The sequence below is a fragment of the Seriola aureovittata genome, chromosome 21 (assembly GCF_021018895.1).
Source record: "Seriola aureovittata isolate HTS-2021-v1 ecotype China chromosome 21, ASM2101889v1, whole genome shotgun sequence".
NCBI lineage: Eukaryota > Metazoa > Chordata > Actinopteri > Carangiformes > Carangidae > Seriola > Seriola aureovittata.
Genome location: NC_079384.1, coordinates 20,367,701 through 20,391,996, shown reverse-complemented (window position 1 = coordinate 20,391,996; position 24,296 = coordinate 20,367,701). Strand labels below are relative to the sequence as shown.

Sequence of the window (24,296 nt, the reverse complement as noted above, 5' to 3'; positions counted from 1 at the left end):
TTAGCAGCAACACTACTAGCTACAGTCACAAAGGGATATTCCAGAAATTACCACCTGATTTATCATCAGTCCTGTGTGACACAACCTCGAGCAGCTGCAGGTAAAATGCTGCTTTCACATTGAAGCACTTTCCTGTAGAACAAGTTCTTCTAATAAGACTTATTTACACACTTTTACTTATGTCAGATTGACATGTTTTTATTGTCTCCGCCCCAGCAACAGTCAGAGCTGGAGGCATTATGTTTTCAGGTTGTTCCTCCATCAGTCTCATTCTTGTGAACGCAACTTCTTCAGATTAGGCACAAACATTCATTTGGACTCAAGGATGAAGTGATTAGATGAGAGAGGTCAAAGATCAAGATCACTGTGACCTCACAAAACACATCTTTGCTCATAACTGACAAATTCATTCACTATGACACAATTTAAGTCAAATAAGGATAAAATTAAGTGATGATATTTTATATCCAAAAGGTCAAAGGTCGACCTCACTGTGACGTCATAATGTTCTGCAAAAACACTTCTGGCCATTATTCACTGCTGTAACTCAGGAAGTCCCCTTCCTGAGTTACAGCAGTGATGGTGGAGGAAAGCAACCACAAGATGGTAATTCTAGTTTGTTTGTTTTGAGACATTTTGAGATTTTTTTCTTTTTTAACCAATAATAGGGTTTTTTTTTTCTTTTACAAATGTGCGCGAGATAAACAAATGAGAGGAGAGCTGCGTTTATTGTAGATTAGCAGACATTAGGACCAACATTAAACATTAAACATGTACTTTGCACATATCTCCTAAATAAACAGATGTCTCCCATCACTTGTTACATCAGTCTAACACAAACCATTTATCATCATTACATGACAACACTTTTACATTGGAATTTAGGCCTACGAGCGACTGCACTGGCTTCTGCTGCGATCAGTAAATATGAAGCAGGGTAAACACGAATCAACAAGCCTTCATGTGCAAAATGCTCTCGTGCTTCAGGAACCAGCAACTGCTCAGGCCTGGAAGCTAGTGGCAACATGCCATTAGCACATTATAATCAACAAGTGGGATCACTAGGCTTGGGCCATATCCAAAGTGCAATATCTCCATACTGTGCAACCCAAATATTGCGATATACAATATAATGGGAGTATTTGTATAACCATATGATTGTGTGGTTGTATTCTATGTTTCAGGTATAAGTAATGATGCCACTAAACAGCAGCCCAAAGTTTTTTTTGTCATACGCTAAAGCAGTGAAATGAGTGTCGTCGTGGCAACAGAGCATACTGAGCAAATCTGCAGAAAAAAAACAAAAAAGAAAACTATCGCATATGGCGAGAAATACAACAATATCCGATATTATGGAATATCAGCCCAGGCCTAGGGAGCAGTCAACCCTCATGCACCTGAACACAGGAACAGAAGTGTTTCATGTTGTCGTCACTTGGTGTGTTGAAAGTAAGAAGCAGATAAACTTACATCAAGGAAACCAGAAGAAGAGAATCGTGTGGCTGACGTTATGACACTGGAGGTATTTTAGAATTATTTATATTTTATAGCTCAGCAGTGGTGAATTCTAAAGCCAGAACTAGATGTGATTTAGTCACCAGTCATTTTATTTCATTCGTTTCTGTTATTGGATAACTGAAAGAGAATAAAATCAGAACTGCAGCGTATAAATGGTTACATTTTTATGCTGATTTAATGCTGTGGAGAACTTTAATATAAATGCAGATGTATGACACTAGCTGTGCGATCTGACTGAAAAACATCCAGCATGGTGGAGAGTGGATGTTCATCCAACCTCCTGACCTGAACACTCGGTTTTCAGCTGCTCACTTATCTACACATGCAACACTGTTAAACCCTCCTGATGTTTCCAGCTGTGTAGGAGCACAAACATGAAATAAAGGGACCTCTTCCTATTTCTTCAGATAGTAATTCTCATTAATGTGTTGAGTAGAGATATGGAGTCAGCTCAGATTTGTCAAACCTGAATAAAAACAAGCATTTTGTTAATGAAGTGAATCACCTCCTTCACTGATCCTCTGCTTCTGGTTCCACAGTGTAAATTACACTCCGCGCACGGTGTCAGATGAAACTCTGTGCGAAGGTGTTGAACCTCAGAAGAAGGAGGTGTCTGAGGAGAAGGCCCCCGCCAGCCTGAACTCCTCCCTCATCAGCACGCAGAAGAGCCGCTGAGGTAGAGCTTTGGAGTACGGCGCTGGCCGAGGGACGCACGTCCGCAGCAGGATCTCCCGTCCCGCCGGAGACGGGAAGTCAGTCACTTTGTTGCTCCCTCCGCTCGGCTTCCTGTCGGGACCCACGTCTTCATCCAGCGGAGACAGGAGGGCGGCCTGAGGGTGGAGGCAGAGCGCCGTTACTGAGCAGACAGAGAAGATGCTGGAGAAACTGCAGCCTGATGCACCAGTTAAAACCAAAACACATGAGTAATAAAGAAGAAATTCAAAGGGGAAGTTTGATTTTGATCTTTATGTTTCCAATTCATTACATTGATGAAAAGACCAAAGTCAACAATATGTTGTTTCTGACTCCCGTCACTGGTCTGTGGCTCTCAGCCCTGAGGCCAATAAGACTTGGGACTATTTTCTGCAGCGCATTAATACACATTTGGTGCTCTTTGGTGGTGGCGTTATGTGTTCAGGTTGATCATCCATCCATTCACTTGGACTCAAGGATGAACTGATTAGATTTTGGTGGTTAAAGGTCAAAGGTCACTGTGCTAAACTGTAAACTCATTTCCCGGTTCTAAAACTGTGAACCGAGGATTTATTTTCCTTTAAATGGAAAACGACTAAAACATGATACATCTTTCATTTTTAGTCCTACATGTGAAAAACTTGTAATGAGCAAGAATAATAAAAAATAAAAAAACCTGCTCCACTTATGACATCATCATTCTGCATGTTTGAATAAAATAAATGCAGCAAGGTCTGTCAGCAGCAGATCATCAGTTAATGTTTTCAAATCCTACAGCAGAAATACTAACTGAAATATATCAAAAACCACTACGATCAAAAGAAGATGTTGTCATGGTTACCTGGTTCCCTTCACCCCCCCCGCTGTTATTTACTTTAGCGCCTGAAGCTTTTACAATAGGAGCGCGGTCACGTTACAAACAGAACCCCGGCCTCTCGCTGACCCGCCACTCTCTCACACATCTCTGATGACTATTAATATTCAAGTGGTAGATGAATATACGAGTTGTGTTCGACTGTCACTCACTCAAGTGAACACAGAGAAACAAGCAAACACTGATCATTATGAAAACTTATAGAGGGAATCATGGAATGAGCTAACATGAAGATGAATATTCCACCGCCTCCACCTGAACATTTTTACAGTACTGAAGAAGAAATCAAGTGGCTTTTTATGGTGAACTGAGTCAGCTAACATTTACCTGCATTGTGAAAGAGACTGAAATAACCAAATATGATACTGGTGCAAAGGGCAACTAAAGCCCAACATGTTTTATTTTTACAGCAGACAAAGCTCCACAGCGAGAGGAACAGAACTGATAGTTATATTTAACTCTAATAATCCGATTGTTCAAAATATAGTGCATGTTGTGTGACATAAGGAAGAATCCTAAAGAACCTCATTTACTGAACCAATACATTCCTATATGAAACAATCTGCTATCTGTAATGGGGAAGAGCAAGTATAGAGAGAACCCAAGATCAGTATTTATCATGCACAGATCACATGACGTCATGTGACGACATCAGATGAAGTATGATATTGTTTTTAAATAACTTAAGCAGAGACAGTGAGACAAGGTCGAGTGACTCATCAAACTCCCAGAAAACAGTCATCAACACTCAAAAACATAAAGCAGCACTTTATATTAATACACACACACACACACACACACACACACACACGCACACACACGCACACACGCACGCATACACACACAGTATTCTGAACTTCCACTCCTGCCTCATCTCTCTAGAATTCAGAAGTATAAGTCCTCTGAGAAGAGCTGAGGAACAGGATCCGTCTTTGCTTTTAGAGAATCGTTTCCACATCAGTAGATCTTCGTTTCCTGCATTTCAAAAGACTTCGGGACCATTTATTACTTCTTGTTCGCTGCGGTGACTCGACAGATGATCAAGATGATTGTTGTAAACCCTGCATCATGTTAAAGATACAGATAGAAGAGATATTATCCGATCATTTATTTTAAGTTTATACATGTTCTATTAGCGACTACCAAAGTGAAGACTGTATATATGTTCTTGGTTTTACACATTTACCACTTGTGAACTTTGGCTTCTTTTGCTCTGTGAAGATAATAAGGTTTCACTAGACGTTTACTCATCAAACAAAACTCTGTATCAGTGTAACTGGTGCACCACTGCTGCTGAATGACACTAAACCACCGAGCTAGAGGATTCACATCTAAACCGATCCTTCCAGGGAGCAGAAAATCTGCCGTGTTCATGCACGCTGGACTCACTGCCACGTCACATCCTGTTTCTCATCCAATTTGAAATTCAGCATTCACACGCAACTGCTTCATGTTAACAGGATCCTTCTGTTTCTGATCACCGTCTGCTGAGCGTCGTCCTCATCTGTCATCTGTGAAACGTTTAACCGTCTTCACCAGGAAGACCAGTGTCTTCCATGTTACTGCTGTCATCTAGAGATCTTCATGGGTCTCCGTGGTTACTGGTTTTCAGGGCTAGATGAAAACCTGAATCAGTGTAGTCAGGCCTGGTGACAGCCGTTGGGTCACATGTGTTGGTCTTCTTTTGTTCTACAGTAATTTTTCATGTCAGATTCATGTAGTTTTTCCATTTTGTTCATTTACTCGAGGACCTGCGAAGACTGCTACCGTCGTCCTCTCACATAAACATGCAGCTTATGTTGCTCATCAAGCCGCTGCTTCGTCTCTGTGCATGATATCAGACAAAGATGAGACTTCACAGACGGTGGTCAGAAACCTGGATCAGCCGTTCACATCCGACATTAAAGCTGAGGCAGGCAGGACGTTTTCTGGCTTCAAAACCCCCATAATTCAACTGGGCTGAGAGGAAACCAGATGGTTGCACCTCCTCTTGACTCTAACCTGTGACAGGAGACTGTGGCCAATCACAGGTCTTTTTAGAAAGAGAGAGAGAGAGCTTTCCTATTGGCTGTTTTGCAAATGCAGATACTTGTTATAGTTGCGAACTTCAGTTTAGCCTTCTGCTAACTGTAGCTAAAGGCTCACGGCTGTGTTTGAAGCTTGAACTGTATTCTTTCTTCTTTTTTTTTTGAGGTTCCTGCCCACCCCAGCTTTAACCCAGTTACAGACTCATTTCAGTAGCATGTGCTCTGAGGAAACTGGTTTATTACAACTTGAGTTTTACTGTCACAGCTCTGTCCATCAGCTGATCATCAAGGCCGAGGTCAGAGATATGAAAATAAAAAAAACACTGTAATAAACTGTAGATTTTCTGCAACCTGGATGTGATGTTTACACACACAAACACACACAAAGAAAAAAACGCATTACAGCAAGGTCACCAGTCAGTGAGCAGGTCAAATACTCAGAGTGGAGGAGGGAGAAGGGGGAAGCTGAACATTCAACACTAATACAGTGGTGTGTGTGCTTCATGGGTGAACATATCTATTTACTGTGGAGGGGACAAACACCAGTGTTCTCTATGTGCACAACAGAGCAACACGACTAATGTTACCACATGTATAATCATTGTTACTGTGCAAACCTCCATGTCACCAAAAATGCCCTGCTGTCAGGATATAACACAGACACAGTGTTAGCATCCATCGCTTTGGAGGAGAGTGTGACTGTGTGTGTGTGTGTGTGTGTGTGTGTGTAATATATACTGTTTATACATATATATGTATATATACACATATGTTTAAATATTAAATATTAAAGTACAGTCTAACAGTACAGTATGGTGTCTCACTAATGCTGCATTACTTTAGTAAACTGTCAGCACAACATTAAGTTGCTATAGCAACTGTGCTCACATGTATTTACACATGCAGCAGCCACAGAGCAACATCAGCAACATCAATAGGAGCTGTGTTTGTGCCCACTCTGCTCTGGTTTGGTCTCCACCAACTCCAGAGAAAAATAGTTGGTTCTTTAAATCAGTGGTTCTCAAAGTGAGGTTCAGGGACCCCCAGGGGTCCTTGAGGCAGTTCCTGTAGGTCCCCAGTAAAAAGGGGAATCATTTATTTTCACTATAATTCCATCCATAGGTAACACAATAACAGAATGTATGAATATTGTAGTTTAAACACTTCCTTAATAGAAATCTGATCAGATGGGGGTCTGTGGTCTAATTTGTGAGTTTAGGGTCACTGATGTGAAAAGGTTTGAGAACCACTAATTCAGATATCACAGGTTCTTTTTCAGACTTTTGCGTATGGTGGGATTTAGTGTACAGCTGTTTCATTCACTCACTAGCTATTTAAACAGCTGCCTGCTCATCAATGAAGTTGATGAAAGTGGAGTTTGCTCCATTGTTACTGTTAAAGTAATGATCACTGAAGGTTTAAGATATGTTGAACTGTCTGTTTAAATAAACACCTAACACACACTACAGCTGAAATACACATACATGGATTTGTTTCCATGTAGTGCACACAGACTATCTGCTTATTTGTGTATTTGTGTGTGTGTGTGTGTGTGTGTGTGTGTGTGTGTGTGTGTGTGTGTGTGTGTGTGTGTGGGCATGTCACTGAGGAGCAGCTGAAGGACAGGGGGATGCTGGGAGTTGGGAGGGGAAGTCTCATTGCTCGTGTTTACCTCGTCACTGGTGAAGTCAGCCAGCTTGACGCAAGCAGCAGGAGGAGAAACAACAGAAAAAAAAAACACAAGGTCGAACGGAGGAAATGCACAACAAAAAAACAAAAAGCACAAACTTGTGTCTCAGGATGGTCTGAAGAACCGCCTGAAGCACCCACATACACATGTCCTGTAAGGCTGCAGAGCTCAATAAGCTGTCAGCTGTACGACAAGATCACACCTGCGCTGACAGAAGACTCGTCTCCTCTGTTTGCTACCTTCATGAAAATAAAAGAGGTTTTTGCTTGAACTGTGATACTGTGCAGATTCTGAGCATTAAAGTTTATTCTTTTCCTTGGAAACTGTTGAGGAAGAACATGAGGTCCTGATTCATTTCGTTTTTGAAAGGTAAGCTAATAAATAAAGTGGCTCAACCAAAGATGCAGATGCAGGATTTTACAGAATCACAAGGGAAAAGCAAAAACGCGGTAAAGAGAGCGTCTGACAAACACCAGCAGCTGCTGAAGATACGAACTTTACTCAGGACGTCTGTAAAGTAACGCACGGTGCGTTAGAACTTATCGTTACTACTATGTATTCATACATTTAGCTTTAACTTGCACTCACACAGTTTGATAAACATTAGGTTTTTTCATGTTTAGCATGAGTAAAGTTTTTTACAATAAACTCAGTTGGCAACAAGCAGCAACAATAGAGCAGTGACTGTGTCAGTGTGGAAATCTCCATCTCCCCTGAGAGATCCTGGTGTTCCCTCCACCACAGACATGAAGGCCTGTATCTACAGGAGAGACTGAGCTGCTACACTCTGAGTCCTGACAGTGTCTTTATCAAGCGTCTTAGAGGAGGAGTCTTGTTACTGAATTTGCGAGAATATGTGTTGTGATATTGTGAATAAATGAAACATTCTCATTTCTTTGTGGACGTCTGAGAGTCGTGGGACAAACCACCACCAAATCAAAATTAGCTTCTCGTATTGAACGGCTTTAGTTCAGATTATAGTGCGACAGAGACTTCTACATTGTTACAGTCTAATTCCCAACACTGACATTACACAAATGATTTCTCACACATAAATGAACAGGATGTGTCGCTGAGTGTGAAAATGTAGAGAGGAAGAGACGCTTCCACGTTCAGAGGGTTTATACCATCACTGCTGCGTATGTGTGTGTGTGTGTGTGTGTGTGTGTGTAAGATGCAGCACTATTCTACATGTTTAATATGAAAACATAGTGAAGGCTGGTTCAAATGTTAATTAAGTTGTTTTAAAAGGTTTTATAGTCACATTGACAGGGATGAGTCCAGCATCAGAATCGATCCTGATTCAGTGTATCACTACAGATACATCACACTCATATAAATGGGAAATTAATTTGTACTTTAATTTGGCTGAACAAATGATGCGTAAACCATTTCCCGCACATAAATATGTCGTTATAAAGTCAGAATCGGTCACCTCACACATTCCTTTGACATGTGACACACGGTTTTCCAAAGTGATTTAGTTTACAGTGGAGTGAAAATACAGAATAAGCTGCAACACGTAAAGGGGTCAGGGGGATGATGTCACCAAAACACTGACAGATACATGAAGCAAAGATAATGATCAGCTGAAAAAACCTGTACCACTAGTGTCCAAGTGAAAGCTGCCTATTTGAAGAACATAGTGTAAACGACATACACTACACTAACTGTAGACTGCGACAGGGAGCAGGAGAGAGACTGAGGCTTCTTACCCTCTGAGAGTTGACAAACAGCCTGTGGATGATGCTGCCTGCTGGACCCTGACCACCTCCGATCACTACGACCTCCGGTTCCTCCAACAGGGAGCTCACGAACCTGAGAAACCCCACGTCAGATATCAGACACTCCAGTCGGCACAAGAGCAGTCATTAAGAGTCGGAGTCGTCCAGCTTTCAGTGTCGTCGTCACTCCAAGCTGACAGGTCAACTGACGTGCACATACTGAAGCGTGTGATTAGTTCAGTAACTTACTTCTCCAGCTCTGTGTCCTCTCCCTTCTCGCCCTCGCTGACGGCAAACTTGGCTTTGAGCGATCGAGCTCGGGTGATGACTGTTTCCATGGCCATCAACTGGTTAATGAAATCCTGCAGACAGAGACAGGTCACACACACGAGCTGTCAGAGCAGAGCTGGTGGAACCTCATATGAACTTTGCTTTGACTCCACCAAATCACAAGAATCCCTACCTGTCAGGATCACTGCATTTTCTGTTCACTCTGTACTGTGCATCGGTCCTAGCAGTAAATGTCAAACGAACCACAAAAACACATAGGTGTTTTCTTTCACCAATAGATGAATTTTGAATCCTACACAAATAAACTGGTCCAATCCTGTTTCCTCCAGTTGAGAATCATTGCTAAACTCAAATCTTTACTATCATTTCAAGATCTAGAAAAAAATCATCCATGTTTTCGTTTCCTCCCGTCACGACTACTGCAATTCACTGTTCACCAGCCTTAATCGTTCATGTGTGTCTCGGCTCCAGTCGGTTCAAAATGCGGCTGCCAGACGGCTAACTAATACACAGCGTAGCTCAGACATCACACCAGTGTTGGCATATCTACACTGGTTACCCATAGTGCGGCAAATTGATTTTACTGTGTCCACTGACCAGCGCCTCCTTGCTGTCCCGAGATCAGGGCTAAAAACCAAAGGAGCTGACTCAGCTGACAGTTTTGAGAAGCTGCTAAAAACACACTTGTTTCAGATGCGCTTTATGTAATGTGTGATTGCCCTGTGTAACTTTGATTGTTTTTATTTTATCTCATGTTTTATGTATTTCTTAAATGTTTTCACTGTACAGCACCTTGTAACCAAGGTTTCCAAAGGTGCTCTATAAATAAAGTTTTACTGTTGAATTTTAAAGTAAACAATGACTCTGAATGGTTGAAGCCTAATCCACTTCTTATATCAACAATTTTAGGGAATCAAAATGTAACAGGCAAAAATTTTAGAGAAATTTTTAGAGAAAACAGAATTCTTGAGTTATGGTTGAAAACATTTTTTATAAGGTCACAGTGACTTTGACCTTTGACCACCACAATCTAACCAGTTCATCCTTAAGTCCAAGTGGATGTTTGTGTTTTTTTTGGGCCAAATTTTTAGAAGTTCCCTCAAGGTGTTACTGAGATACTGAGAGACGAACGAACAACCTGAAAAACAAAATGTCTCCAGCCCTGACTGTCAGCGGCGCAGAGGTGTACTAAGAAAAGATCCATAATTGACGTCCACTGTCACCATGAGTTCTGTACCCACTGATCACCTCACATCTCTGCTTTTTGGGGATTGTTATGTTCTGCTCCTGTCACCTTCACACCTGCAGATGTTTTTTTGGTTTTCTATTTAAATCACTTCCACACACATTACATTTCCTCCAGCCTCTCCTGGGAATCTTCTTGCTCCATGCTGATGACTGATTCAATAGTGCTGTTATCACTGTATGACTTTATATGTTTATTACTCTACAGGTTTGATCTCATGATGCACATCTGCTTTCCTTTTAAGCTTTGTCTCCGCTGCAGAAACTTAATGACCTGTAACTACAGTAAACGTGGAGCCATCGTCACAAGTGCTTCTTTTGTTTCCAGTGCTCTCTGCTTTAAGGACCAGAGCATTTGTTCTGACACTAAGAACACAACAGAATGACTGAACACAGATGTCTCATCCTATAAGCAGGAGCAGTTTGTGGAGCTCCTGGTCAGTCACTGACCTCTAACTTCTTGTAGTCATGGTTGTGGGGGTGCAGCAGCTTGCTGGCCTGAGATGTAGCCTGCTGAATGGTCTTTTTGACGGATGGAATGTCTTCTACCAACTCTGTTAGAGAGGAAACAGGAGAGAGGAGTAATGGTAAAATGGTAAACAACTTATATTATATAGAATGAGTTAGAATGTATATTATAGAAGGTGTTTGTTTTTTCAACTGAATATACTATATTACATACACTATACAGAGTAAAAGATGCTAATTACTATAGAATTCTCACATACATTATTCCTTCCCTAGTAAAAGTAATTTATCTGCAGACATTTTTTTCTTATTCATTATTATATGTCAGTCTTGAAAATATTGTGGTGGTTTGCTAGTATTTACAGCCCACATGTTTTAAAGGACCATATAGTCTAAAGATAGAAATCCATGTGTAGTTTGATTATAAAGCAGGTCTAGGTTCTATATTAATACTGTGAAAGTATCAAAGCCTCAGTCCACAGAGAAATGCACACAGCCTGTATTCAGAAACTGAGCCTTAAAACCAGCCGTCAGGACTTCTGGAACTTTGTGATGTCACAACAAAGCAGTCACGGCTCTCAGCCGTTCCCCAAGCCCCATCCATCTGGACCCAACATCCAAACTTGCAGGATTTGGTGTCTCAGAGTGTTTACCTGAAACTGCTACATTTTTATTAGATCACTCAGAAAACAGTCAGCTGATCAGAAGAGAGGCTCAGAGCCTCCTCTCTGCTGATTGACTCACTGACTTGTTGTTACTAGAGCTACAGAGGGAAGGTTTTTGGTTCTTAAAACCACAAATTTATCCTCTTATGGATCAACACTTCAAACAAAACACAGGAGAAGGAGAAGGAAAATATGGGACCTTTAATGTTTAATATGGCAACAGGGACTCACCTTCCTCCTTCAGTTTCAGAATAGCAGCGTGGAGAATGCATGGCAGGAGATGGCGGGTCAGGTCTGCAGGTTTCTGCACTGCTAAATAGTGCAGAACCTAAAGAGAGGGTGAAAACCGAGGTTTAATTTCATTCATCTGCCTTCTGTTTACTTCCTGCTGCTCTCCCACATGTTATGTCTGCACTGATAGATACTTGAAAAAGGCCACTCTTTTTTTTATTTAGGTTAATTTAGCGGATTTATCCACCCAAGGAAAAGCTTTCATTGTCTTCTGACTTCTCAATTATCCAGCTCTACAGAACTTTCTTACCTTCTCTGCCTCCTTAGTGTCGTCAAAAAGTCTTCTCTGACGGCGTGCAGGTGTAACTCTGGCTGTCTCCCAAGCCTCCACCCACATGTTGCCCGGGATCTTCATCCTGGCACTGAGCTCGCCTTTCACCACCGTGTTGCCCTTCTCATCGACCACCTCCTCCTCTACGTAATCCCTCGGTGAATACCAGCGTACAAAGTCTTCCAGAACACAGCCGGGGTTGGCCGCCTGTGGAGAGACAGTTTATTTCAGTCTATGTTCAAATTTAACTAATCTGAAATACATCCATGTCGATCCCCCTCAGTTCAAAAACAACCTAATCGAGAGTCATGTAATGAACAAGGTGATAAATATCTAGCATCAACTGGAAAAAATATAATCTGTGAAGAATATTGAGGCTGGTCTCAGTTTCTGATATCATTCTGTTATGGAAGAGGTTTACATTTAAAAGAAAGAAAAAAAAAAAGTCATAATCTCATAATTGTGACATTCCTTCTTCTTCGTCTGTGTGTCTAACCTTAAAGGACTCCATGTCAGAGAGCAGACAGGCGCTCTGCATCCGGGCGCGGAGGTGGGTTCCTTCAGCTGATGTGCCCAGTTTGGCCAGAACCTCTGACTGCTCCTCCAACAGATCCTCAGTCATGGGAGCAGGTTCCTGAAAATCAAACACACGCAGAAACATCAGTGTGATTCCATTCACAATGGTCATGTTAGATTTCACTAGGAGTCTTTGTGAGTTTGTAGTTCAGTCACACAGCATTTTAAACTAGAAGAGCGGCTGTAGTATTAATTTCTGATTCAATTAACTTTGATTATAGAAAAGAATTCAATGACACTCACTCATAGTGAAGGGAAACAGAAAACTTTGAAGAAAGGATCTTTCTGTGGCCAGTATGTGACAAATACAGTGGCCAAAAACTCTTTCAGTGTAAGGATGTGTAAGTATTTACTTACATACCCTATGTAAGTTAACCTATACTTTAAGAGCATCGCAAGCTTATACACAGGTAACAGCAGCTCTGACAAACTGGCCATTGGAGTATCTCTGATATTTTACACAGTATAAATAAATAACAATCCATTCTTCACATTTTTTAAAATTGTAGCTAAAATTTTGAGCTTCAACATTAATTAATTCAGAAGCAGGGAAATAAAAAGAGAAAAAAAAAGAAACTCAAATGTATCAGGAGTGTATTTATTCTAATTACACATCTGTTCATGGCCTTAAACTAAATATTTCCAACTGCCAAATAATGCAGTCAAAAATGAGTGTAAGTCTCTTTAAACATTTAGACTTTAGATATTAAAATAACTCGTGTTAATTTCCCTCCAGTCAAAGTGAACCATTAAACAAATATAAGTCCTATAACAAACGGGTCATCTTCCTTCTTTTATCACCATCTCCTTCTCATAACCTGAACCATTTCAAGGTCTCATATTTTCTTGGACTGAGGCTTTGATACTTTCACAGTATTAATATAGAACCTGCTTTATAATAAACAACACATAGACATCTACTGTTACACTATATGGGACCTTTAATAACAGTTCTATATAAGCGTAATTTTTCTCAGTAAATGTTATTATTGGAATAAATGATAAGAAGATAATGCTAATATACAGTATATACTGTACTAATTGGTGCTACTGAAGATATTACACCCATTTTTGTAAATAACATGCATACATACATCTAAACAGTATGTATTTAAACTAAAAGACTCGATAGATGTGTGAGACAGAGACAGAGATCCTCACCTGTGTGACAGGGACGTAGAGAGGCTCAGTGGAGTTGAGCAGAGTCATGCTGTTGTACGGGTGCAGTCTGCCCTCTGCTTTACTCTTACTGCCCTCCTTCTCTCCCTCAGCGTGTGGAGCGTCTGCCTCCCCCTGGTCGCTCAGGCACTCAAAGAACTCGTCCTCGCTGTCGCTCCACGAGTCCCAGGATTTCCCCTGAGACACCTCCCTCGCGCCTCCCTCTGGTGCGGGGGAGCTGTTCTGGGAGCCTCCGCCCGACACCTTGCGCTCTCTCTCTTTGCTTCCATCTTGCGCCTTGCGAGCTTCATCTCTGGCCCTCTTCCTCTCGATGCAGCAGTTCAGCATCTGTGCAGGAACACAGCAGGACAAGAGGGAACGCAGCCACTGATGAACAACAGTGATGAGTTGAAAGGTTTAATGATCAATCAGTCGGGTGGCCTGGATGCAAGTTGAAAACAGCTGATCTGACATGAGAAGAACCTCCTGCAATGTAAAACAGGCTTATACTCAGTATTTTGTCAGTTTTGCAACAACTTTATAACTTTACAACACATATATTTTTCTGTCAGAACAGGAAATGATGCTTACATGAGAAGCTTATTGCAGTGATCTTAATTATGAGGAGATATATTGATGCTGTGTTCTATTAGAAAATGTACGGACAGACAGAATATTTAGAGAGGGAGACAGAAAGAGAGAGAGACTAAACAATATAATAACACATAGAAACTGTGAAGGCAAACACAGCCTCTGTGATGTCAGCAGGTTGTGTTTACTTGTATTTCTGTCTGCCCAGATCTTTGCAAGTAGTTTTAATGGTCTGTTGTCTGAGGTGCACACTCAGACCTGAAGACATGTTAATACTGTCAATCACCTGGTCTCTGCCTGGTTAACGTCTCAAGAACAGCCACTGGTTTCCTGGTCTTGTGAATTTTTAAAATCATTGATTTACCTTCATGGCTCAAACACATTGTGTGTATTTTTACATAAACGTCTACCTGCAGCTTCTGATGCAGAAGACAACAGCGAAGATCAGGAGGTCCACCAGCCAGTCTGCACATGAGGAAGCACAAGGTAAAGATAAGATGGATGTGAGTGAACATGAATGAGTAACTACATGAACTACAGGAGACGAGGTACAGGGCAGCTATGACTTTGTTCTCTCAGACCTCAACCTGTTAAACCAAATGAATGCTGCTGTGCCTCCAGAGTGTGTGTTGTACCCACCCATGAATTAGGTAGTTGTTTTCCCATCTGTAGCGTAACTCCAGGACAAACTCCTGCCAGATGTGGGCAACAGCCCGCAGCCCTCCATGATTGTAGTTGACCAGACACACACACAGTGCCAGTCGGTAGGTCAGACTGTCGCTGGGCGCCGACTTCAGCTGGAGGAAAAGGTTCTGGACACACGGATGGAGAGAGTGGAGAAGGATGAATAAACATGGACAGTATGTCAGTGTATGGAGAAGTTAAATTCAGGGCAGGAAATGCAGAATGGTCACGATGTTGATTGAACATGTAAGTGGGGAATTTGTGCTGAAGACCGAGCTACAGCTATTTCCAACAGCGTGTCTGTTTTCGCATCCTGGACTCTACAAAAACTTGACTCAACTGAAACCTTAAATGTCACCTGATAGGCGTCCCAGGCAAACTGTCACAGTGTGTAAGAGGTAGAAGGTCAAACATACGTAGTCAGAGTTTTTATCCTGCTCTGCTTTCCCAGAGGAGTTTGACTGTGTCGTTTTATTCTTGCTGCTGTCTGATGACTTCTCCACAGCAGCATCCGGGAAGAGATACTGAGACAAGAATAAAAAACAAATTAACACTAAATCATTTAAGTGAAATTCAACTACACACATATATAAAAACCAATCCATCAGTATCCATCATTCATATTGAATATCGGCTGAACCCAGACACTTAGCATTAAGGGGGATATCTTTATTGTTCAAAACCTTAGGGGAAAAATATACAGATACATGCAACACATAACAAAAACACATGGCTATGTATGAATATATATATTAATGGGGGGGGGGGGGGGGGGGGGGGTCAGGGCTGCTCTGGCAGACAAAACTAAAGTGGTTGCTCCAACTCTTTGGAGTCCTGAAACCAGAGCCAGATAGAGGTCATGTGAAGAACAGGTTGGGGGGTGATCAGTGTCATTCACTATAAAAGTGAAGGCTCTGTTGTTAAGCTGCGACACTGTTATCCGAGAGGAAGTCGTGACCCCTCATTCTCGACCAAAGCTCTGGGTTTGTATCGAGGCTGGGGTCTGATTCGTTCACAGAGTGGGATCTGGTTTGGTCACAGGGGTTGATTCTATTACAGGGGGAACAATTGGTTCCTGGCTTGGGCTTTTTACTGATTGGGGGGTGGGGTCTGATTCAGTCAGGGAGACAGGTCACAGTGGAGGAATCTGACACCAGACGGAGGTTGGCACAGCCGGTTGGTTGGTGCATTTTCCGTTGTCACGTTTGTTTTCTGTGGAAACGAAACGGTCAGCAGGACAAAGCCTTACCAGAAGGACAGAATTGAGTATATCCGTGTTGAGCGGTGACTCGTCAATGCGTCTGTGGCGTCGGATGTGCTTCCTGGCGCTGTGCATCATGTTGCTGACAGACAGTTTGGAGATCGGTACAGGTGCTGCTGGTTCTGTCAGCTTCGATAAAGCAGAGGTGATGTCACTATTTTCTGTGGGAAAACAAAACAAACACAATAAGCAGTTATCATCTAATATTTTATACAGCATAAACTATGTATTTGTATATTGTATCGCTTTGGAGATGAGTAATAGGAGGCTATATGCTAAAGTTTCATAAACACCAGTAAAGGAGGTAGTAGGCTCCATGTTTTAGAATACAGTGAGAAACTACCCCACCCACTCCAGTGTAAAACAGTACAGCCGGTACTCTGACCTTTGCCCTCGTCTTCAGCCAGTCTTCTTCCCAGAATCTCTTCACTGGACTCCTTCCTACAGCAGAGCTTAAAGAACTCTGTCAGCAAGTCGCCTGCATGGGAAGAGAAGAACGGGTCAAATCCTTCTGAGATCTTTCACACTGATTACAAGTAAAAGAAAATGACTTGAGTTAATATTTTGTCCTGCTAAAGGTATTGCTACCACAGGTAATAATAATAATAATAATAATAATAATAATAATAATGTCTTTCATTTATAGGTGCCTTTCAGGGCACTCAAACACACCTTACACATAAAAACAACTAGAACACACAATAGAAAATAGTCAAGAGTATCGTCGCGTAAGTGCACAGACAAGACAAAATGTGTTTGTTTGAGAAATTACAGGGATATGTCACAATGCAACATTTGCTTTAGGAACCTTGAAACAAGATAAGAGGTGTTGGAAACAGGTGAAACAATATTGTGTCATTGCCTTTTTATCCATAGGTGCAGAAATTGTGTTTGGAAATGCCTCCTGGAAACTGAGGGATTTATCTTACCCAGTAAACACTGAGGGTTTTCAGCTGTCCTGACTCGGACCGACCAGTGAGGAGCTTGGAGGGGGTCGAGGTCACTGCCGGGTCACACAAACACAAACACAGCAGATTTGATTAAATGACGTCACATTTCTTTTGATATTAATAAACTGCCTAACAAAGGTGATTCTTTTTTTCAGCTAAAATCATGTAGACATGATTTTCATTGTTTTGTTTATTGTTTTTTACAAAATAAGGATGAGGTGGACTCTTGGTTGAACTTGTGCTGGTAACAGTATATTACAAGCCAAGGACAGGCAGCCTGTGTCTGCAGTAGTGATGAAGAAAACCACAACATTTATCTCCTACACTGACTGATGGTGACATCTGCATGTAGATGTAGCATGCAGCACTGCAGTTTCTCTACCGTGGATTTCTCATTCAGAAATCCACAGTGCAGCTCAACAACCCATGTGTCCTTTCAAATGTAGACAGAGAAATTCAACCATGTCACTTCATAAAGAAGAAGAAGAAGAATCCAGGACCCTCTCACCTGTAGACATCATTATCCACAACGATGCCCTCTGTCAGGTGAGGCCACGTAGTCGCCAGGTGTAGTTCACTACAACAGAAACACAAAATACATAATCAATTATTGATAAATAATTTTCTTTTGCACAGAGATTAAATGATTCCTTGTGTATTTGTAGGGGAGGGGAGGGAAACAGAAGCAATAAGAAACAAAGCAATAGCCCCTCCCACAAGCCTAAACCCAGCTATGATGTCACTGTCACCAGGAGGAAATCACACATCAAATGTTTATTCTTATATGTGATAACGTTCTGACATGTGCTGTTCACACTGTGGAGAACTGAGATGTGTTCAAAGTGGTTATTTCAGTTTTGTTTGTCATGTTCTGCAAGTTATTAACAACGTTAACAAATTTACCTGATTGGCTCCTCGCAGGCTCCAAAAGGAAGCTTCCCAAACTCCACCCCTCCCACCTCACCTCCAAGGAGTGTGTCAAAGTCTGCCCAAAAGCAAATAAATAAATGAACATTAAAAAAGACATACAACAAGAGAAAAAAACAGTTGAAGTGCACAGTAAACCTGCTGAGTATTTGCGTGACAGATTCAGATCCTGGGTGTGGATGATACCAGATCTGGGGAGAGATGTTCTGCTTCTTCACACATGATTCTTTGCAGCTGCTCTTTGCTTGGGGTTTTGTTGTTTTACCTTCTGCTCTAAAATACTCTAAAGGTATTCTATTGGATTCAATGATACATACAGTATATGGTAGGATAATCATACCATAATCATCCGTTTGTTTTTGACAGTTTTAACATTCTCCGATACATGGGAGGTTTCCTTCAGCGAAAGCCCATCCATAGCTAACCTGAATCACCTGGTAGCATGATTCCTAAGTCCGGTAACACCACCCTTCAGATACACACTGACTGTATACAGTACATGTCCTTCCTGGCATCCAGATGACAGGAACTTTAACCCCTGATTAATATGCCCACATCTAACTTTAATGCTCTATTTTTCATAGCATGGAGTTATTTATTATTATATATTAACATTTGTCCTCCTTGACGCGTGTTTTTCAAACTGGTTTTTGGACAGTCTGAGGTTGTTGTAATGTTGTTGTAATGTTGCAATTAGATGTTTTATAGATTTTTTTCCCTAATTTTTGTGGTCCTCTGATTGGACAAATTATGCAGCATCTACTTTACAGTTTAAAGAGCTGTTGTGACGTTTGTTCATGTACCTGATGAAGTCATGTAGACTGAAACAAAAAATAAATATGGCAGAATTATTATATTATTATTATATTATAGCAGATACAGTGTGCAAGACTTCCACTTTTAACCATGGTATATAAAACCAATATACCAGCACAGTCCTGCTCATAAGGATCTGAAATGTCAACATACTGCTCCCTATGGAGTAAAACGGAGAGCGAACACGGGAGTCATTTTTGGACACACATGCAACAACTTCTTCAGAAGTAGCAGCTTTGTGGCTGTTGAACAAACCTGTGCTACATCTCCTCAGTCAGTCGGCCAAAAAAATCAGATTAAAATACAGCCTTCTTTAATAAAAAGTCTGTGACAGGTAGGTATACACTCTCCAAAGTTCCTTCCGCACAGCAACATCTGTATGTGGAAACCAATATCTGAATATTCTACATTGTGAAGAAATATTAAGGAGTTAATACATCAATGTTTTAATGATGATCATTTCAATATCATGATGATTTCACAATATTACTGTAACTATTATATTTTCAGCCTCAATATTGTTTTATTGTACTTGTATTTGATGCCATGACAACCTTGTTGTGAAACCAACAGTATCAATGAGATCAATAATCAATTAGATTATTTGTTAATATGAACCACATCATGTGTGTGTATACCTGGAGGCTGCTGCGGCCATGAATACTGCTGCCAGTCCTGGAGGATGTAAGTGAAACGGATCGCGATGTTGATCGGCGGCAGAGGGGACAGAGTGCAACCCTGAGCAGAAATCAGACAAGAGAACACAGGTTTACAGGCTCAATGTATTACACTGTCTGTGCTATTGGTGCTCATCAAAGGATGGTTTTATTGAAGATGACACATCACTCCATTTAGCTTTAAGAAGTTTTTGAATAAACTGTTCCAGGAACTAAACTAAACTCATCACAACTCCTTCTGTTTTCTCTTCTAGAAAACACATCTATAATAAACTATAAATACCTTGAAGACATCCACAGACTGTGTGCGAAGGACCTTCTACCTTGCACTTATTGCCCACATGGATCGAATTAACCTGGAAGTTACTAAGCTCTAATGAGGCATTAGCTACAACATTGTTCTAGGGCTATATAATCGATGACATCAATATTTTCAGAGCAGCGTTTCCCATATACTGACTTATTTGTGGCGTCCTGCCACAATATCAACATTGGCTGCCTCATATTGATGTTCTACTAAACAGCAGAGCAGAGAGGCTGCGGTGGACAAAGAACCTGGTGAGGTAAAGATAACCTGAACATTACTCGTGTTGATGACATGTATTACTGTACTTTGTTTCTGTAAGTGCAATAAAAGTTGAATCTGTTCAACAAACATGTAGAAAAGCAGCATTTTCAACTGTTTGTCCGCAGTCTCCCACCATGTTTTACACAACCACAGCCTGCTGGTTACACTAACAGCGAACTGTTACGAATAAGCTCAAAGGAAAACTGTCTGTATGTCGTCTAACGGATTATCTTAGTTTGCAATGAATCTTAAAATGTGGTAAATTGTTGTGAACATAGTTACTGCCTAACCCTGTAGAGTGCCTTGAGATAATGTGTGTTATGATTTGGCTCTATACAAATAAAAGTTAATTGAAATTGTCTAGAGCTTGGCCGATTATATTGAATATTGCGATATTTCCTGCGATATTTTTGCGTACTGTACAGTGTGCCTTTGAATATGACAAATAAACCTTTGGACTGCAGTTCAAAGTTTTATATGATTAATATCATATATCGCAATATTTGGGCTGGATTGTATCAAGATATTAAATTGTGCCCATTACTGTCTGAGACAAATGAAATATATTCTTCTAATGTGCCTTGCTCCAAAGCACTTACTATCTTTGCCTTGAAGATGTCCAGCAGGCCTGACAGGTGGTTGTACTGACTCGGCACCTTGCGGAGATGCACCATCTCAAAGTCAGTGCGCACACCCGGTCCCTGGCACTCTCCAGCATACATCCGTCTCCACTTCTGCTGGGTCTGAACAAACATGGGCACCTGGCTGAATGCAGACACATAAAGAAGAGGAAAAAGCATTAATATAAAAGCTTCAGCATGTTGTCCCCGTCTCTCGGACACTGTTCCTCTCCAGCTGACCTTTAACCCCATGGAACTGGACAGATGGTGAAAGCAAAGCAACCTGCAAGTGCAACACATTTGTGGGAACCTCATGACCATGTTTCATTTCCATTGTAGAAAGAACATCATGAGTGAGTTCAGCTGATGAATGACTCAAAAATTTAGATTCAATTCCCATTTTTTAAAATGTTCACTTGTATATTTGTTCTTAACTTTAATTTCAGAAACACTGAGGTATTCCATTTTGTAATTTTACATAACAGCTGAGAGGTGAAGGTGTTCTAAAACTTCTGACCAGTATTCTATGGTATGAAAAGGGAATGACCCATCAGCAATAAACACAAGCACCTGGTTATACAGTTTCCTGGACCTACAGTACTATGATCTAACATTATGATTATAGCTGAGAGAAAAAGCCACACCTGAGATGGAAAATGAGCCACGGGAAATAAATATCCATAAAATAGAATGTGACATCTCTAAGTTCTTGCTTTGATATGGTGTTTAGCCACAATTTGAGTCTTGATTGTTGAATGGTAGTTTGTGAAAACTGCATCATGTCGTCATTTTATTCTTGCAATGCAGAAACTTACCGGCACAAACTCTTTTTTCTTGTTTGCTAATACTTCTTAAGCATGAACACACACAGACACTGATCCACACCCTGTAAACAAACCTACGTAGGTGCTAGGAGGCACAACCCAGTGCTAACTTCACATCTGGTTGTACTTGACATTTAAACATATAATGATAGGGTTAGGGTTATATATTTGTGACAGATATTTGTTCTCAAATGCACAACAGTAAATTATAAATAAACATCTCTAATCCTTAAATATGAGGCAGTCAGACTCTCAAACCAGACTGTGCAGCATTATCTCCTCACAGAAACATGGTTTAAAACACAGAAATACAATTGGTACCCACATCATTAAATCCCTGTGACAAGAGTTACAACTTGAAATAATATTGATATAATCATAGAATCCTGGACAGCTAAAGTAAAACCCACACCGTCCGCCCCTGGCTGCAGATTTGTGGTGCTTTGGACACCACACCATCCAGACAATAATACAACTGTTGCATGCCCCCTGGCAAATTTATCCATCATCATCACACCCTCACCCAGCCCTTTTGCATTTTGTGCTGCTGCAGATACATGCGTCAAAATAGCAAAGCCACCCACTGCCTTAAATGATGAAGGTGACTCACCAGCCGCTGTTGGCCAGAGAAATGGAGATGGAGCTGAGGAGCAGATTGCATTTGGACTCACTGACAATGGCCTCACAGTTGGCTCCAGGGGAGATGACCACAAACTCTCGCATACCATACCTGTAGATACAGTTACAGCAGCACATACAGCATCAGCATCATATATTTCTCTGCTTTGCTTTCTGTCTGCCCCTGGTCTAGTTTGGCAAACAATGTGATGCTGACATTAGCATAACATAGTATTTAATGATATATTTAATCAACTAATCACTATGAAGATAGTCAGTTGCAGTTTTAATGTACTTAGTTCATTCATTTGGACACCAGTGTAAAATGAGGTTGGAGTAAAATCTGAGTAATCTGAGCTTCTTGTGAATGACTTTACAGCAGCCAGGTGACTATGTTAAATGTCAACCTGGTCTCTCTTTGCATGAAAATGTAACCACTGACAGAACTCACCATCTGACCAGGCAGTGGGCTCGAGGAGGGAAATCATTGTTCATACACAGAAGGTCCTGCATCGCCAGGGGGAAGGCATCTGGACAGAGGAGAAGGAAACAAAACATGTATCAAACACTAACTGTTGGAGGGATGAATTCAGCTCTGTGGGTGTTCTTTCACCTGTTAACATTAAGTTTATACTACATTCAAAAATTAAGTTAACATGCTAAAACATAAAACTACATCAGGTAACCCACATACCTTCCTCATGCTTGTCCTTCCCATCATCCTTCTCAGATTCTTGTTTCAGGAAGTAGTGAGTTATGAAGAACTTAAAGTCAGCAAAATTTATATCCTGAGACTTCTCCCCCCACGTGCCACTGGTGTATTCACCCTGTGTTCAAATAACATAACAAAGTGCAGTTGGAGAACACTGTTCACTGGAGTCATTCAGCTGAATATTTAAAGCTACGAATAAGAGCAGAATACCTTCTCTACAGACAACTTTCCTGCAGAGTTCCCGATCAGTTTCCAGTCATTTAGCACTTCCTCCACTCTGGACACAAACCTATGAAATGTTAGATAAAATGCTGTCAGCACCAGGGATTGGTTGGACATACGCAGTGCTGTTCACAAAATTAGCCAATTAACAGATTGTCATAAAAATTAACCAGAAATTTAAATGATAATAATAATTAACCATTTAAGTAATTTATCAAGCAAATATACTAAACATTTTCTGGTTCCAGCTTCTCACATTTGAAGATTTTCTACATTCACTTTCATATGACATTCATCTTTTATAGTACTGTAAACTGATACCTATGGGTTTTGGACTCTTGGTACTTAAAGCCAATGCCTACCAGTTTCACCAGGTGGTGGTACACAATAAGAAGTACTAGCACTCATGTGGGCAAAAAGATTAATACAAATTTCTTACACCCACTGATTTTCTCACAATCCATCAAGAGTTATCTTAATTTTGCGGTCAGATCTCAGGATAGAGCCACTGGAATAAACTACATAACTACACCTGAAACAGCAACATTAGCTATTAGCATTAACAATTCAATCATGTGATATGTACTGCACAACCAGAATTTCTACATTCAATACTTTAAGTACATGCTATTGATAATACTTAATGTTGTTTTAAGCAGGCTGGTGAATGAGGAACTTTAATTTCTAATGGAATATTTTACATTGTCCTGCTTTTAATTAAATGATCTGATTAGATAGTGACTGGATCATTTTCACAACATAAGGAAGTTTCTTGTGTGTGTGTGTGTGTGTGTGTGTGTGTCGTGGTGGCAGCAGGACTCTGCAGTAATTACTCTTAATAATAATTATAATCAGTGTGTAATGAGGTGAAGCCTGACGAGGGGCTATGAGCTCGCCTACCGTTCCCACTCTGACGCGGTGGTGAAGTCGGTGATCTCAAACACCTCTGACTCGGGCTGCAAGAGACGCAAACAGGTTCAAGTCATACATACATTCAGTTCTGCTCTAATGAGATTTAAGCTTTGACAAATACGCGGCCCTCCTGTACTGAACTATTAGGCTAAAGAAAAACCTTAATACATCCATCAGAGAAACTCACATCACTGTCGGCAGCCATTGTTGTTGTTGTTTTTCTTCTTCTTCTTCCACGTCATACAGCCTGTTCTCTCTTTCTTCCTGTTTCCGGTAGTCTAGACTCTACACGGCGTACCGCTGCCGCCTACTGTTCAAAACCAATCGTTACTCTACCAATAAACTATAAACATTAATACAGTTTGCCTCACAGCTACGTTTGGAATAGTTGGAATAAGATAGGCTCAGAGCGTCCTCTCTTCT

At 40.9% G+C, this 24,296-nt stretch overlaps 1 protein-coding gene across 2 annotated transcripts; it reads right to left on the bottom strand.

The window, feature by feature from the left end:
* Positions 1–709: 709 nt before the first annotated feature.
* On the bottom strand, positions 710–24,178 carry rab3gap1 (RAB3 GTPase activating protein subunit 1). Of its 2 annotated transcripts, XM_056366021.1 has the most exons (25): positions 24,061–24,178; positions 23,862–23,917; positions 22,950–23,028; positions 22,722–22,854; positions 22,479–22,557; positions 22,020–22,139; positions 20,565–20,730; positions 19,359–19,458; positions 17,881–17,962; positions 17,486–17,554; positions 16,957–17,030; positions 16,413–16,505; positions 16,016–16,188; positions 15,183–15,290; positions 14,722–14,894; positions 14,493–14,547; positions 13,495–13,839; positions 12,254–12,391; positions 11,737–11,964; positions 11,427–11,523; positions 10,513–10,616; positions 8,776–8,888; positions 8,518–8,620; positions 6,785–6,808; positions 710–2,348 (listed from the first exon to the last, which is right to left on the bottom strand). In XM_056366021.1, the coding sequence occupies exons 1-25, from the start codon at positions 24,076–24,078 to the stop codon at positions 2,115–2,117; spliced, it is 2,964 nt and encodes a 987-aa protein (XP_056221996.1). In that variant the 5' UTR covers positions 24,079–24,178; the 3' UTR covers positions 710–2,114. The 2 variants fall into 2 exon arrangements, with proteins under 2 accessions (XP_056221996.1, XP_056221997.1); XM_056366022.1 differs by lacking the exon at positions 6,785–6,808.
* Positions 24,179–24,296: the final 118 nt, after the last annotated feature.